This window comes from Trematomus bernacchii, unplaced genomic scaffold (assembly GCF_902827165.1).
Source record: "Trematomus bernacchii unplaced genomic scaffold, fTreBer1.1, whole genome shotgun sequence".
Lineage (NCBI taxonomy): Eukaryota > Metazoa > Chordata > Actinopteri > Perciformes > Nototheniidae > Trematomus > Trematomus bernacchii.
In genome coordinates, this window is record NW_022987998.1 from 118,662 (window position 1) to 137,367 (window position 18,706).

At 41.2% G+C, this 18,706-nt stretch overlaps 1 protein-coding gene across 1 annotated transcript in view; it reads left to right on the forward strand.

Moving 5' to 3' along the window:
• Positions 1 to 12,157: 12,157 nt before the first annotated feature.
• Positions 12,158 to 18,706, forward strand: part of si:ch211-186j3.6 (neural-cadherin) — a 437,178-nt gene continuing 430,629 nt past the window's right edge. The window contains 1 exon segment of the mRNA XM_034117220.1: positions 12,158 to 13,199. Coding sequence (XP_033973111.1) covers positions 12,158 to 13,199 — 1,042 coding nt within the window.

Here is an 18,706-nt window from a genome sequence, read left to right on the forward strand (position 1 = left end):
ACCAAGTCGTTTTTATCTTTTAAAGACCTAGAAAGGGTTATTAATGCCTTTGTTACCTCGAGACTGGATTACTGCAACGCTCTGTATGTGGGTATGGACCAGGCACCAATTAGACGCCTGCAGCTAGTTCAGAACGCAGCTGCACGTCTTCTCACTGGCCATAAATAGCGTGACCACATCACCCCAATTCTGGCCTCACTACACTGGCTTCCAGTTCGGTTCAGAATTGATTTTAAACTCCTTTTATTTGTTTTTAAAGCACTAAATGGGCTGGCTCCGGCCAATATAGCCGAACTCCTCCATCGCTACACCCCAGCCAGAGCCTTAAGGTCGGCTGACCAGCTGCTGCTATTAGTGCCAAAGACCAGACTCAAAACCCGAGGGCACCGAGCATTCGCAGCAGCGGGCCCTAGGCTCTGGAACACTCTGCCCCTCCATGTGAGGTCGGCCCAGACATTAGGGGTTTTTAAATCAACACTTAAAACTCACTTCTTCTCTCTGGCCTTCTAGCCTTTTCTCAACTTTTGTGGAATCAGCTTCCAGTTTGTGTTCGGGCGGCAGACAGCCTATCCGTTTTAAGAGTACGCTTAAGACCTTCCTTTTGATAAAGCTTATAGTTGATTAAATAACCTAATGAAAGTGCTTTGACGCAGATACGCTGTGCCTCTTCACCTACATTTTGGTTCTTGCTCTTTCACTTAAATCCTAAAAACCTGGATCTTATATTTAAAACTAAGGTTATTACTACTCTTTCTATTTTCTCTTTATCCAAAACCTTTTCCCTCTATGACTTCACAAGGTTTTATTAGAGGGAAACAGGTTTGCAGAGGGGCTTATTCCAGCCGGGGAGTGTTATGCCGTAGTCACAGCGTACCTCCTTACCTCTCACCAATTCCAACTAAGGCCCCAGCGGGGACCTTGCTCCCTGCGTGTGTCTGTCTGTGTCTGTGTATTTGCATGTTCCGATTAACCCAGCCTCCCCCACATTTTTTTTTGTGCCTATATCTACGCTGTGATCCGGAGTCGAGGCTGATCCTCTTGATGTGGTCCTGTGCCCTGGATCCTCTATCCTGAGTTCTGGATTAAGTCGTGGACTTCGGGTCGTGGCTGGGCCTGTCTCTGCGGTCCTGCCTGGGTCTCGTCATGCTGCTTCCCTGATGGCTCCCACAGGATTGTTCTTGACATCTTTGTGGATTCATCTTCTTATTATAGACACATACATTTCCAAACATTCGGTCTACCTACGCTGTAAAATGTATTATCTCTTCGATTTACACACAGCATCTATTGCTCGTCTGTCCTGGGAGGTCTCCCTGAGGTTTCTCCCATTTTTCCCCCTTAAACCGTGTTTTTTTTTTCTCTGGAAGTTTTTCCTTGTACGATGTGAGGGTCTAAAGGACAGAGGGTGTCGTTTTCTCATACTGATATTCTGCACAAACTGTGCTGTTGTATTTGCTGTAAAGTGTCCTTACTGTAAGGTAATTATTATATGTACAGCACTTTGGCTCGACCAAAAATCGTTTTAAAAATGTGCTATATAAATAAAACTTGATTTGATTTGATTTGATAATAAAATAAGAAAACTATAAAAAAATAACAAGTAAACAAAACAAAATAAGACAGACCAGTAGATACAGTAGGTGGATGTTACTATATAAAAGCTACATTAAAAACAAGTATGTTTTCAGCTGTTTTAAAGGTCAGCGGCAATTGTTAGAGCTTTTACATAATGCTACAAGATATTATTAGACCTGAGGCGTAGCCAACAACCAGTTTTCTGCTTTCTCCCCCGCTCCCTGAACCTGATGTCTTTGGGAATCCAAGCAGTTGCATGTTTTCTTTATATGTGACCTGAGGCCTGTACTACGAAGCTGGATTTTCGCTTAGCCGGCTAAATTCAGGGAAATCTCGGGCTTTCCGGTCCTACGACGCTGGTTCTCTTTTTAGCAGGCTAGATTTCCATGGTAACTTATGCTGAGCGGCAAACCTGCTCCGGAGCAGGTTAGGTGGCAGGCTAAGAAATCAACTCCGTGAAAGCACTGCCTGCTGACCAATCAGAGCTCCGTGTGCGGAGTTTAAAGCGATCAATTCATATTACAGGATAGAGGAAATACAGAAAAACTGCCGTTGCAGGAAAGACGGCCGTGAAAATTAATAGAATATCCCCTCCCATCTTCAGAGCAATCTGACTATTATAATATTAGCGTTAAGAAAGCTTACTTAAATATCTGCCACGACATAAGTAACCGGATCAGAGTAACATTAAGTACAATCCGCGGCACTGTGAGTGCATATCATATCACATCATAATGTATCATATATTTCCTTATTTGAGTCAGCTTCTTGAGCCGTATCTGGCCGTGCAACACTCACAGTGTCACATACTGTATGCAGAAGTATTATTTTAAGCAACATATTAAGTTGACGAAACACTCGAGTCAAATGTAATTAAAGTCAGATCGTGTCAGTGATTTCATAAACCTGTTAATGTACGCATTCAAACACTTTTTCTTTTACCAGCTGTATTCACCTTGCAGGTGCAGCTATGTGGCTTTTATCCTGGATAAAGTGTTTAAGTCATGGATGTTTAAAGTTTAACTTCTTCATATTTGACTAATATTAAAGTTCACTTTTCATTCAGGAAGTATGACGCTGCGCTGTCAGTACGCTTGTCCGTGTTTGAGATTGGTCGAATGCTCCAAATACCACCCCTTTTATGTGAACGCGCACCTAACTAGATAGGACACGGCTGGCTTGAGCGATCCACTTGATAACCGGCGTCGTAGTACAGCTTAGCGCCAGCGCGTATGTTTTGGCTTAGGCCAACCGGCTAACTCCAACATATCCAGGTTAGGTTGAACCAGCTTCGTAGTACAGGACTCTGCTCCATCGAAATCAGTTGCATTGACCCGGAGACACATTTTGAGTTGTATACACTGTTGGGAAGAGGAGATTCCTAGCTTTCTAATGATATCAGGATTGTTTTTGTACTCCAAATATTAAGCAAAATATGTCACATTATATAATGACTGTCACCGAGTCATCATTTTGAGAAAACGGCCTTTAAAGTTTCCTCTTCTCTGGAATCCATCGATCTGATTGAATATTAGCGGAGCAAATGATGAAAATAGTCCGGAGGGAAAATATTTCCGTTTGGATTACTGGTCTGGGGGAAGCTCGCGAGTGTGTGTGTGTGTGTGTTTGTGTATTTTTGCATTTGTGTATATTGTGTTTGTTTCCCGGGGAAAACACTCACGAGAAACACCGGCTGTTGTTATGCCTGCTGTGACGTTAAATTACTCCGTTCTCCGCTTGTAATTATGCCGTTACAAGCTTCAAAGTTGTATTTATCATCTAAATTTGCCGAAACAAGTTTAATATTCTGAAAGCCAAGACTTTGTTTGTTTCAAATCAGATGAAAACAAACTGTAACGGACCCTGCCGTGTTATCTATGATTACTATATGCCTTACATTCATAATTTCAGCCGGAGGGAGGGGGTGCGGCGCTACGGAAGAGCAGATTGCGAGTGAGAGGTGCCTGTCATCTTCCCTTTACAAGCTTCAAAAATGTATTTATCGTGTGATTTTGGAAATAAAAGTTTCATATTCTGAAAGCCAAGACTTTGATTATTTAAAATCAAACAAAACACCCGAACCCCGAAAAAATAGTTTGTTACGCAAATCCACGTTTATTTTGAAATGAGCCGTTGCGACTTCCGACTGATTTCGATAGAGCGGGTCACATATCATCTTGATCTGGCAGAGGATGTATTGGTAGATGGGTACAAAGCAAAGTCCACAAAGCCATGTGATGCTCACAGAGAACTACTTTGCAGGACCAGTCAGCTGGCCATGTCTGAAGGCAAAAGCTGCTGAACGGCCACACACTCACAGATATACACTGCTGCACGGAAAGTGGCAGATGTTGTGTGAAGAATGAAAAAAAAACTTGAGAGAGCAGATAAAATCCTGTCTGCCATCATAGCTCTGCACACCTTTCTAATCACTGTGTTGACTATCCATGTTTGCCAAATTGCCGTTTTTAACAAGTTACAAAATGTGTTAGATGTGACCAACCATTCGAGCAGCACCTCTGTTGGAACAGTGAATTTCCCGTAGTTAAAATGTCATTATCCAGCCCAATCTGAGGAAAATGACCAGTCTTACAGTCAGCATGTATTCCAACTATGTGGTTTAAGTAGACTAGTTGGCCTATTATCAGGGGAAATGATGGCTGGAGCCTGGATGTTTCTATGACAACTTGTGCTTGCAAGATACAAAGGAAAGGTGATTCATATCTTGCAGATAGAAGGTAACTCCTGTTATTACTTATCTTTAGAACCAAATGTTTTCCAATAAGACATCCAGGAGTCATGCTCTGTCGTTATAGTCTCCTTTCAGGCAGTTATTCTTGTTTTGAAATGCTCTCAAAACTAGCGTAGCTCCTTGCCCATTGTGCGTTTTTAAGTGTGTTGTGACTATGGTGATGCCTCTGCATGCATGCTGCCTCTCCTTCTACTTTTTGTATCCTGTGTTCCACTTTTGAATTGTGCTTTACAATTTATTATCAACGTTGGAGAAGACTGGCCGTCACTAAGTCTACATAGAAAAGGTATTTTACTGAGTATTTTACTGAGTTTTATTTGTAATAAAGACATAAAAATAGAAACAATAATAAATCAATTAAATCAAAGAAATACAGAAAGACAAGAACAACAAACATACTGCCTGTGCTGCAGCCCCTCTTTTCACCCTCTGTCTGAAACCAGAGCCCAATCTGCTCTGATTGGTTAGCTCTGTTCTGATTGGTCAACCTCTTAGAGATGTCCCTCCCCTTAGCTTATCACGTACACTCTAAAAAACGATTCATTGGGTTAGTAGATTCCACTTAAAAAAAAATACTTTTTCAATATAACATTTTTTGTTTTTTACCTCAACTTACTTTAGTTAGTTTACAACTCATTTTAATAAGTCGGTCAAACTGAAAAAGAACAAAAAAAATGAATAATTTGAATAATATAGTGTAGGACCATACCTATATAAGGCATATTTATACTTTTTTTTTTTCAAAATACCAAACAGATCATGCATTTTAGCCATGCCTCATTTTGCTCAATTTGACATTTTTTAGCTCTGTTTTTGCAAGGGCAGATTCAGTGAGAACAGCACCATCTACAGGCCTGGCATATGTACTACAGCATCTCCAGCGCTTTCGAGCGGCAATGGCCGTGGCTGTCTCTGATTGGTGGAGTTGGCGCAATAGCCGTAGCGCCACTGTCCTGACGTCAGGACAGTGTTCAAATCTGGATCAGTTTTTATCAGATCCGTTGCAGCCCCTTTTTTAGAGATTTGGGTATGGAGGAAAATAGAGAGGGTTGTGTTTTCTGACACTTGGTGAGTTCCCTGGAACACCGGGGACACATATTCATGTATAAAAGACGTACAAAAGTGCATTTTGCATGATAGGTCCCCTTTAAATTAAACAAAATGCAACTTAATATCACTCCATCTTTACGATTAAAATTTACGTTGGTTCATCTTAACTTAGTTTTTATAGGTGACAGCAAATTATGTTTGTAGTACTGAACTTATTGAGTTAATCAGATTATAAATGGGTACTCTGATTAATTTAATAATCGATTAAATTGGAAATAATTAAAAAGATCAACGCAAATTGTTACCTCAATTTATTTAAGTAGAGTCGGTGTATTTTCTTTTAGAGTGTACAAGGTGTTGGGGCGCTAGCCAATAGACGCGCAACTGTTACACAGTGATGTCACTATATTACAGAAGTAAAACAAGGATTCCAATGGAGGCATTTCAGGCAGGGGGGGGGGGATTTTGTGTTTGGGATTTTGGACTTTGCAGACCATTTATATGCACAGAAACTTATAAATCACACTACAGGAAAGGAAAAGCCAAAAGCATTAAAGGGCCTCTTTAATTTAAAACTACAATTAAAGTTAGGTATAGTTTCTGTTTTCTTTTTATTGATGTTGTAATCTAACGAAACCCATTCATGGGAGAAATAAAGAGTTGGAGTAACATTAAAAAAATCTTACATATCAGATTAAAAGCATGTTTAAGCCTCTTATGACAAAGACCAAGATACGATTCAGAAACTGTATATGTGTTTCTTTGTTTGTCAGTTTGTTTGTTTGGTTCGTATACTCCAAGCTCCAGGCTAGCATTCCTGAATGTCCCTATCCACTTCTGACACACCCACACACAGACACCAGCACACACACTGACATTATACCCAGCCAATTTACAGCCCAGTGAATCTACAGATTGTGTTTTGCAGCAACGTCCAATTGGCGCCTCTCCAAAGCACTACTGAGCATATTCCCTCTCTCTGTTTTCTTTATCGTCCTATCAAGATATTTCCCCTGATGGCTAGCCTGTTGCAGGTGGGAGAGAGAGAAATTGTATGTCTGGATAATGAACTCACACCTTCCTCTCTTTTCTCTGCCAAGCACTTGAGAAATGCTATATCTGTTCTCCCTGTGTGTGTGTGTGTGTGTGTGTGTGTGTGTGTGTGTGTGTGTGTGTGTGTGTGTGTGTGTCTCAGACAAGCTTTAGGCTGAAGCTTCATTTGATTTGTTGAGGATCAAAAGCTGATAATCCATTAATTGAAATCTGGTTTTGCAAAGACAATGCAAAAAGAAAGGACAGACAAAGATAGAAAGAGAATAAAGAATGGGTAGGTTGTTAAAATGGGCGGGTGGAATAATCAATAGCAGTTAGGGGAGTGTGTGTTGTGTCAATCTAACAGCTTGTTCTTGTTCTAGAGGGACAAACCCCAGACTTGAGAACTGCTTGGTGGAGACCGAGCCAGATTGACGTTCCACTTTATTGAGATTTAGTGAGTCTGCACGGATTTGAATGATCCTCAGCTGTCAGGATAATGAATGGAAGATGACAGGTTGAGTGCCAACCATTCTCACGTTGCCGATCACTGTTGGAGGCGGCCAAACTTTATGACAAGGGCGGCCAAGGGATCGTAATATGACAATATTGGTTGGCCCTCGATCATGATTAGAAGGAAAAAAAAAATTATGGCTGTGATGGTAAAATGCATCTGGATACTCTGTGGAAAAACTTATAAAGGATCTTAAACCAGATCAATTCTTATCAGGGTTGGACAAATTGGGGGAAATGGGATTCATAACTAAGGACGGCTTTGGCTCAGGGGGGTAACGAGTGTCTCAACATGCCTAAGTGTCCTGGGGCAAGATACTTAACCCCAAATGGCTCCTGGCATGTCTACAGCATTGAAGTGTATGTAAGCTTTGGATACAATCATCAGGGGTTCCCAACCTTTTTTCCCAAGAGCCCCCCCAAATGTCTCCTGTTGGAAGTTGCGCCCCCCCCCCCACACACACACACACAAGTGTTTCACTTTACGGGCAGAAGAAACATTTCTATTAAAGAAAGAATTATACATTTCTGTCTTTTTATGCCTATAATAGCTACTAACTTGAATTTGTATTAAAATTAATTACGGTAATCAAGTATTTTTTATATTTTATTGTAATGTAGAGACAAGGCTTTTAGTGACAATCATGTATTGCGTTACAATTCTATGTAAAAAAAAGAAAAAAAAAGAAAAGTCTAAATATGATATTTGGCCTCAAATCATCTGAGGCCTGGCGCCCCCCCTGCGATCTTTGGCGCCCCCCCAAGGTTGGAGACCACTGAACTAGATGATGTAATGGAAGCACTAAATACTGGTTAAAGGAGATATTTCTTTACTAAAAACTAGGGCTTTCAATCTTAGCGTGTCAAAACCTTAACACAAATAAAAACGCAAATGAATCACATTACCAAGTTTGACCACAACTTCTTCCCGTATTCCAGGGCAGATTTTAGCCACGACTTGCATGGCAGTGAAAAGGCAAAGAAAGCAGAAGTATTGGAGATTTATTATTACTGGAGAGCATAGGGCGTACGTGTTATCATCAATAATGCTTGCTTGTGTGCCTGTGGACTAGTGCGTTGGTGTTCGGATAAGGGGAGCACAGGTTCAAACCCCACTGCAGTCAGCAAGACACTTCACCCCAAAATTGCTCCTGTGGGGATTGTCCACAGTATTGAGTATGTAAGTCGCTTTGGATAAAAGCGTCTAACAAGTAACATGTAATGTTATAGTCAAAGTTGATGGACAATGTTTCACTGCAGTTTCATCTATAATTTTGAAAGAGGCCAGCCATATTATCTTCCTGGAGTCACCATTGTTTTGATTGTTGCTGCTGACATACAACTCAGAAATATGATGCCGTATATGGTTAGTACAACGTTATGTTTTTTTGTTTTTTATCGTGTGACAGATATTTTCCTAATTTTGGTTATCTTGGGAGTTTCAGAAGTGTCATAAAAAACAACGGTTGGAACAAACGTCTTAATGAGATTTTATTTCAACATGGAGGCTGCCGTTTGGTTTTCTTTTGTGCTGCTCTTATTTGTGACATATTATTTTTCCTGATACGCTCAATAACACATACTTAAACCCACAAATGTTTGAACCCTCTGAACATTGCTCTCCCTGCCAGACCTCCTTCAGTGTGCTAAAGCAAAGAGGCACTGCAATCCTATTATTTTGCCCAATGGCATTTCAGCAGAGAGAATACTCTACAAAATGTCCAGTTCAATATCAAGTGTGTGACAGTGTTGTTTGTCAGATGACAATCATCACTTTCTTAAAACTGTCCATTGGCTAGCAGACTGAAATATGTCACTTCAGCAGAGACGTGATGAGCTCAAACGCCATCCAGTAATACTGACAGGCTCAACACTGCAATATGAATAAGCCAACAGTTATCGGGGATTCTTTGCATATTGGGTTTTATTTTAAATCCAACAAACATAGGCACAGAGACATGAGAGGAAGGATGATTCAGTCTGTGCTCACTGGGCCATTGTCACTGCCAGTGGGGAATATTACTCTACAGTCAGGCTTAACAGCTGACCAGATGTATCTCTGTCTGTCGCTCTCTCTTTCTCTCGGCTTGTTTTGGATTTGAGGATGTGTTTATGACGATGCGCTTCATATGACAGATTTTATATTAGAGAAATACCAACTCAAATTGTGAATGTGGCTACGGACAAATCCTTACAAAATAACACAATATGTTTCAAAACTGTTCTGCACAATACAATAAACTACAACTCAGGGTATAAAGGCACAGAACCAAGCTCTTTTATACACATCTATTATGCAGATAAGATATTATAAAGATCCAAAGAACATCAAGTCAAAAAATCATATTCATGAAGAATTTGCTTCTTTATATGATAAATTAAAAAAAACTACCTGTAAACATCAATGAGATCCAAATCGAAATGAAAAAAATCCTATGTCATTTCTATGTATTTAATGATCTGTTTCAGGAAAATAACTAGGGTGGGAAATAGAAACTCCTTCTGAAGGGAACACATTGATTTTAATGCACATAGTTGAGCTCACAAACACTATTCTATGAACATATAGGTTCACCTATGAATAAAAAACCGAATACATGAACCAAAGAAAGTGAAAACCATAAAGCAGATTCAGGCAGTAGGCGTATAGATTCACACTTAAAGCATTATCCTACAGAACAGTACAGCTTACAGAGAAGAGATAACATCTGATCCTTTACAACCAGGGCCGTCCCTGGCCAACATGAGGCCCCACGCAAAGTTATATGATGAGGCCCTCTGTTTCGCGAGCGTCGTCGTCGTCGTGGGGTGCTAGTGGAGCCTTGCAGCGGCGAAACCGTGCCACGCCACACTAATTGCGCCGCATAAGCGCATAGGTGCACCGCATTTTCGGCTCAGTTGAGGCACCCCCCGCAAGATGAGGCCCCCTCCGCAAGGTGAGGCCCCACGCAGTCTGCATGATCGGCCTGTAGGGAGGGACGGCGCTGTTTACAACAAACACTATGCTCTTTTAGCTTTTTTTTGTAACATTGTAATTATGGTAGTAATCCCCATTTTTATAGAAAGGTGTAAGTATTCTGATTACATATTTCTTCACGTTACTGTAAGGGAATATAATTATCTTTTTTTGTATCCTGATAATCCCATAACAAGTAATTCATTGCTCCCCAATTTTGATGTAGTGTATTAAAATGAGGTAATATTGAATATGTATAAGTTGTACTTCCCCTGAAGACTTCTACATAATATAATTGCAGTTTTCCCCCCATAATGTATGTATCAGGCATTGCATCAAAACAAATCAGTAATTAAAAACTTTAATATCTGACTTTATATTGTTTACTTTGCTGTGAATACAATTTGTTTTAATTATTATTCAGTAAAACATATTATCGGGAATCATTAAACAAGGTAAAAATGTTTGCCTGTTGGCTAAGATAATGAGTAATTAGAGATGATATGGTCACTCATTTCCAGAACAGAACGTAAACATGCCTTAAACGAATGAAATGAATGCAGCTTTTGTGCTTCAAGTGGGAAAATATCTCAAGTTCAGCCAAGGCTACAAGCTGCTTTATAAAACATTAACTTATCTAAATTAATTTGCTTTGTACCCATGTATTAACCCTTAATGGGCAATCACATATCAACACTGTTATTACACCGTATTTGCACTGTTGTCACACATCTATTACACCCATTTTACACCCATATTACACTATTATTATGAGACCAATATTGCACCCATGTAACACCATACTGTTATATAAATACAACACCAAACACTGTAATTACATTGTTATAACACCCCTTATACACATGGACACAGCCTGCCAAACCATTTAAGGGTAGATGGCGTTATCAACCACCTCTTGTTACATCCTGATTTTTAAATGTTATGCTAATCGGCGATCGAAATTCCGTCCCACACAATCGCAAACTATTCTTTTACGAAGATATGAACACAGTTTTGGTGGCTTGAAAGTTTCAAACACTGCTGATTTGAAACTTTTTCAAAACTGCACAGGTTGCAGTGTTTTAGTGAGTAGGAGTTCAAACAGCACACACAAAAAGAGAAGAAGGAGACTGCTGCTGGATGGGATAATGATCGTGCAGCATGCTTTGGAGATGTATTAGCAGGGATGAGAAGAGGCTCCTCCATTTGAATGATATGTTCATGTAGGGGATAAGTGTGTGAATATCTATTATATTGAATGTGGAACTCTTGTTCATTTTGCCTGGGCCCCCCTTGAGACACAACGCTCCATATCAAAAAGCCAGTGTGTGATGAACACGTTTAAATAAGGCACTTCTCCTGTGACACAAAGACAGCTCTTAGAGTCCTTGCCTTGAGCTGTAAAGCCTTTATTTTCTCTTTGCCCCCCCTGGAGGCGTTTTAAACTGATCGATTTTTACATTATTTTAATCCAATGGACTGACGCGTTATTGGAAAGAGGAGTGATGGATCTGGACGTGCAAGACTGGGCATTGATCAGTGGGAGAAGGGAGGTCGGGGTTGTTTCCCCGAGGATCCCCCCTGACACACACACACACACACACACACACACACACACACACACACACACACACACACACACACACGCACACACACACACACGCACGTTGTTGGCAATGCAAGTGAGAACTCGCAGCCCTCTTGCTGAGAAGTTTATTCCCGACAAGATAATCTGCTCCCACTGCATCACTCTCTCAGATGCATTGCGTCTGGATGCTCTGGCAATGCATGCGTAAAGCAGCCGGTTCTGTGCGATGAACCACGTCCCACCCGTGCATTCTGAGTGGCACAGACTCGCTTTAACAACAGGGCTGATCCATCTCTACAGCGAGCCGGTGCATGGCTGTGCGCAGTGTGCAGCAACTCGGAAGCAAGACGGATTAAGTGTGTCGGAAAGAGCGCACGAAAAAAGAGAGCGAGGAAGGAAACGGCGGTAAGCGCGCACTCGAGCTGAAGGTTTTTTTTTCTTTCTGGGACGCGCAGAGACACACAGCGCTGCTCGTGAGACAGCAGACAGAGAGGAGCAGGAGAGGAGGACGCACACACAGAGACAAAGTTATCTGTCGACATGAAGTATGGTGTCAACACATATCCGCGTTCCAATTTAATGGAAGTTTTGAATATTAAAAGCAAGGAGGAGAATTATCCCCAAGGATCACCCATGGATTTCGGCGTGGTACGAGCGCTTTAGTGCAGTGGAGCCAGTGAGATATCCAGTCATGATTTGGGTCGCATTTCTACCTTTTTTGGTTTCGTGCGCTCACGGGAACAGGACCGTGGAGCAGGTGCCTTTCTTCCACGGCCATGTGTTTGAGAACTCGTCTCCGGGCTCGCGGGTCAACGGACTGAGTGTCCCGTTGAAGCGGCTCAACTCGGAGCGGCTGTGTGGTACCGGGGAATTCGCGGCGCACTTTAAACTCCTGGGAGACGGGAGCGTGAATTTCCGGGTCTTTGCGCACAACACACGGGGGCATATTTTACTCAAGACTTCTGCGGTTCTGGATCGAGAGGAGCGGGGTGAGTACGCGCTGAGTCTCGGGTTGTGTTGCGGGCAATGCGCGGGACTCTCCCGGGAAGTGGAAGAGCAGTCCCCGGTTGTCACTGAGGTGGCGTCCATCAAGGTGGACGTCCTGGACACCAACGACCACCAGCCTACTTTCACTGGGAATGATGTGAAGCTGAGCCTGGATGATGCCACTGCACTCCGCACGGCGATCTACACGGTGACCGCGCGGGACGGGGACAGCGGTAAGAACGCGGAGCTCATCTACTTCGCCTTGCCCAGGAACGGGAGTTTCTATGCGGTGCCCAAAACCGGAGACATCCTCCTGGTGGACTCCATCCTCGGTCTGGATGAACCGATTAAGTTTAAAGTGTTTGCCCGGGACCGCGGGTGGCCACCTCGCACGAGCCAGGGTAAAGATGTGGAGATCAATCCGCGCCAGTGGCCCGTGGCGCCCTCTCTGAACACCCAGCAGGGGGGATCGCAAATAAAAGTGCCAGCGCGAAGGTCCAGGTCAGTGCTGGAGTCAGACAGCCCCGTTTTAATCAACGTGTCCGAGGACGCAGGGATCGGGTCAGTGGTGATGAACCTGAACCCGGTGAGGTTTCAGGCCGCAGCGTTTGAGCTGGTGGAGCCCGACGCGGAGAGCTCACCGGTGAGCGTGAGCCGGGACAGCGGGGATATAGTGATATCACGGAAACTGGACCGAGAGACGGAGCCTCTGGTGGAGATCAGCGTCAAAGTGCAGGACAAGAGAGGTGAGCGGACACGCGTGTGTGTGTTTGAGAGAGAGAGAGAGCGATCCGCTGTGCGTAAGATACGGTGTTTGACCAATGAGCAGAACATTATTGTATTCATATATCATTTGTTTGAATTCGTCACGTATAGACAGTATTGTGTGCGTAAATACGCAAATATATGAAACGTATTACTTGACAAAGAGCCTAAACTGGATTCACATCAGTTCTGATTATATTGGGATGTAATACAAAATGGACTTTCCTTTCTAGAACTTTGCTTACGGTTCCAATGGGCCTTAGAGTGAATTCCCTAGATACCATATAGGGCTGAGCTCAACTCAATACATGTTAAGTCAACACTCTTAAAACTGTGTCATCTAAGGGTTAAATTACCTTAATTGACAGATATGTACAATTCTGATACTATACAAAGTATCATGAAAAAGCACCTCCTAACATGGGGATTTGCTAATAAAGTTCTTAAAAATAAGTCTTTAGAATGTAAAAACATTAACACTTGAGATTTTACATTTGAAACTTCACTACTATTTAGCAGCAGGAGTTGTTGGATGTTTAAATTGTGAATATCCCATATTTATATTTATGGTTAAAGTACTACAAGATTTGTTTTACATTAATTAGAGCTGTTAAGCTATTTTTTTAATCATGTATTGATAATGAGCTTCAACTGTTTGTGGCTGGACGTTATGACGTCACTCTGCACCTGTAGTGGTTGGGGCCGCCGAGTCTTTAAATTGACAGAGGGAATTGTTTGTTCGGGTTAAAAGGCGGAAAAGCCACAGTTCTCAGTCTATATTATTTGGCGCATTATATTCCACAGTAGATGACCTTATGAGTTCACCTCACATTTGGATCTTAAGATTGTTTCCACCTGAGTTTATTTGTTAATTAATACGTCTTTTTTTTATTATACTAAACGGTGAGTTGTTTTTGTAAATGTGTGTCGAAACCCTACTCACCTCAAGTGGCTTCTGAAAAGTAACGATTATATGCCACTTCACTCTGGACTACATCTAACCAGAAATCACCCTGCTCTGGTAAGTGCCACAGGTCTCCACTACTTTTCAAATAGCTGATTTATTAATAATATGATGTGTACAAATTATTCTGAAAAATAACTTTCTACAATAAATGTTGACTAACAAATGAAATCACCTCAGACCAACTTTTTACCAAATGTTCCAGTCATTTTCACAAGCTAAACAGACATACAGATACAAAATATAGAAATGTAAATACAGCAAAAAGGGCAGGGAGTCCCTTGCCCACAGTTCTGAGTTTAGTATGTAATGAAAGGAAGATTTGCATTGTTTGATACATACAGTATAGTGTGTATGTGGGGGTTTCCATCGTGGTATGTGGATTCTTTTGGCTGCAGTTAACCCCGCAATAAGCACCTTTTACTGATGGTTTAGTAAATTGAGAGAGGAATCATTTTTCAGCCATACAATGTGTGGGAGACATAGTATCTGAACATTTCCTCAGTTTCTTATGTTTCCCAGAGGTGGAAAAAGTACTCAGATCTTGTACTTAAGTAAAAGTATAAGTACCTGAGTGTAGGAATACTCAGTTACAAGTAAAGTCCTGCAATCAAAATGTTACTCAAGTAAAAGTTCAAAAGTATTGGCATCAAAATATACTAAAAGTACCAAATGTAAAAGTCTTCATGCAGCTGGTTGGCCCAGAATAATATGATATGTTTTGATTATAATTATTGATCATCAAAGCTGGTAAAGGTGCAGCTAGTTTTAATGACTTTGTATACTTCAGGGTAGCTTGTGAATTTACTCCAGGTGGAACTAAAGTCTGATTGAAGAGTTGATTATATTTCACATCATTAATCCAAATCTGTAAAGTAACTAAAGGTATTAAATAAATGTAGTAGAGTAAAAGTACATTATTTACCTCTGAATTGTAGTGGGGTAGAAGTACAAAGTAGAAAGAAATTGAAATATTGAAGTAAAATAAGTCTCTTAAAATGGTGCTTAATTACAGTACTTGAGTAAATGTGAAGACTTTACACCACTGTCCCTATCTTGGTAATTGATCCCTCATTACGTTGCCTGGAAGTGTATATGTTGAAGACCATTGTAAAAACTTCTAACCCCTATAGTTACACCTCTTTTTCAACACAGAGTGACTCCCCTAGCGCTAACCGTAGCTACATCAGCACCCAGCATCAGTATTCAGGCGTCCTCTCACTCCCCAGCTCGGGTCCTGCAGTCCAGGAGAGTTCAGGCTAAGCAGTGTCGGAGTGCCTGCTGTTTACAATAGAGGTTAAATTGAGTGACATTCATCAGCGGTGATGATGATTCATGTGCTTGGATAAATGATGGCGGTGTTGTTGTGTCTGCTGCCTTGCCTCTGCCAGCAGCAACAGATGCTGGGATGTCAGGGTGGGAGCGGGGGGGGGACGGCCACCGCACCAACAGGTTAATTATCACCTGCGGATAAAGCAGGAGCAGAGACAGAGAGTCAACACGCAGCCGGATGCAAATGAATACATGCATGTGTGAAGGGATGAAACACAGGGCTAATTAGCTTTGACACTGGAGACTAGAGCATAATGTATATATTACACACACTTCTGCATATCTATATATTTGTGTTATTAAAAAGGGACAATACATATGAATTAACATGAGAACTTGAGTCCATCATGTAAATGTGCCAAATGTAACTACAAAAGATCATTTTCCTATACAGTCCCTGGCAGGTTTGTGGCAATACATGAAGACATACAAGAACACATATAGACACGGACAGAAACACATGAGCACAATTACAGAACATACGAAAGCACATATGCACAATTAAAAACACATTAAGACAGACCAATGCATTCAAAATAGACAAAAAAGCACATACATGAGCACAGTTAAATGATAATAATGCACATGTTTGCACATTTTGTTTAATGCTACCCTTTAAAACTGCACAGCTCTGCCACTTTAATTTCTTATATTCTGGAAATGTTTCATGTTTTGTTATGTTCTTTTGCATATGTTTAAAAATATATATATTTTAAATTGTATTTACAACTTTATTCTTCGCTTGTGTTAATGCACCAAAATACCCAACATCTTTGGACTGTGGACAGATGAACAAACATTTTGAATGAGTGTACATTACATTTGATCTGGGGCTGCACCTTATGATTGTTTTCATTCTCGATTAATCTGTGACATTTTATATCGATATATTGTTTGCTCTATAAAATGTGAATTGTTATATGGGTTAATCATTTGATCTATTAAATGTCAGAAAATAGTTATTTTCTGACATATTTCATGCAAAGAGTTTACAATTACTTTACAATTTACAATTTTCTTTTCATCGATTACTCGTCAGTGGCTCTAGTTTTAGGGTGTTAAACTTGACTCGAAGAACAGTTCCACTGCTTGTTGCATTAAGACAGGTAACCAATATTTGACCTGTAACTGTAACCATGGGGGGTTGGGGGTGTGACTGGGTCAACTTGAACTTCTGGTGTGAGTAATTTGAACTTTTGTGATGCAGGAAGGCAGCTGAGGCTGCTCTTGCCACACACAATGTACACTTCCAGGGACAATGTTTGCTATTTGTCCCGATCATTTCCTTTCCAAATGTATTAATACTGATGGAACCGTCTAAAGGCTAATACCTTTTTACTCTTTAATGTCAGCTTTTACTTTTGCAGTATTGCCACGTCCTCTGAGTTCCTTCATAGAGCATCAAATCTATCTTTCAGCTGCTGTTTGTTTTTAAGGAGCCACTTAGTTGGCTTCAAAATTCACCCAAGAGGCCTTTTTGTAGGTAGGTCTCCAAACTTTTTATACTTTTTAATTTTCGAGCAACCAGCCGATGAGGTGCATTTGTATTTGATGTTTTTCCCCGCAAGTCAAACTAGTTTTATCTTCTCTGGCAAACTATGTCATTATATTTACAAATTAACAGGAATCACACACGGGAGACAGCTGGAATAATGACATTCTGGTGCAGAATGAATTGTCGGTATATTGGTGGAGGAGGAACAGAAACAAAAAACAATGTTATCGGCACATTTTCAAAAGATGTAAATGCTATGCATGAGAGGCAGTGACAGAAGTGCCATACGTATTTTCATAAAATGAAAGTCCCTTGTATAGGATGAGGGATATTGTCTGTCAGGCCGGATGGAGGACAAACTAAAGTCCTGGAGGAGGGGAAACTCAGGGTGGGGGTTCTGTCACAGGCGTGTTTCTGCCCGGTCTGAATAGAAGCCCCCCAGACGGTAACTAGAATGAGACAAAAGTATGCGCAATATTCAAATATAAGACATAAGGGGAGACCGGAAGAAGGAATGAATGGTTAAAGGGTTGTAGGAAGGGAGGGATGAAGGGATGTAGGGAGTGAGGGATGAGAGAGAGTGAGGGATTAGGGATGGGGAGGGATGAAGGTAGGGCTGTGCGATTATGGCAAAAATCATAATCACGATTATTTGGGTCAATAATTGATATCACGATTATTAAATACGATTATTCATTGACTTTGAAAAAATCCATTTATTGACCTTTAAAACAAATACAAATAATAATTTGAACAGTATCTTTTTAACTCTTGATTACCCTGAACGTATAATTCAACTGAAAAACCAATACAAAAATACATAAAATAAATGATACATTTAAATAAATAATATCAAAATAATAAATACCAATAAACAAGATCAACAAATATTTTGGAGCGCACTTCCCCAAGCTACTAAACATATAAATACAAATAAATGAGACCAAAATTAATTAGATCAAATATGTTGCACTGTCACAACCTAGCAAAGCAAAATAATTGTTTTTTTCGATTATGTTGTTTTCGTAATTGTGGCAGGCCAAAATCGTAATTGCGATTAAAATACGATTAATTGCACAGCCCTAGATGAAGGGATGTAGGGAATGATGAATTGATGTAATGGAGGCCCGATTCGCCCCCCTACACCCTACACCTTACCCCTACCCCCTACCCCTCCATTTGCGTGTTCGCGTGGAGGGTCCGCCACATTAAGTGCTGTTCCAATCCAACGAGTGTGGAGGGGGAGTGGGTTATCAAGCCCTCCAACAGAGAGTCTGCATCGGTCCTGACTTCCCTGCTGCTGCCCTACCTGACCGACTCAACGCTATGTGTGTCCTTCAGGAAACACGCTGTGTACAAACAGTTCCTGCAAACATTTAGGCTACTGGAAAACTGCGTAAAACAAGATAGACATTCAATATCGTTATACAGACTTCATGTAACCTCATGTTTTTACCTCTTTGTATTTACTTACCCCTAGATTCCACCGGGTCCGTTATGGCTGCGCCGCGGCGCTCACGGTGATCACGGCCACTCTAGTCAATGGGTGCTATTCCACCACACGCGGCGCGTTACGGCTCAGAAGCGTCCCAGAAGCGCCTCGGCGCAGGGCTCCTCTAAAATTAGGATGAATCCTATTTTTTATGCGACGCAGCCATAAGGTAATGTCGGGCAGGCAGGAAGTGGAACGTTCAGAG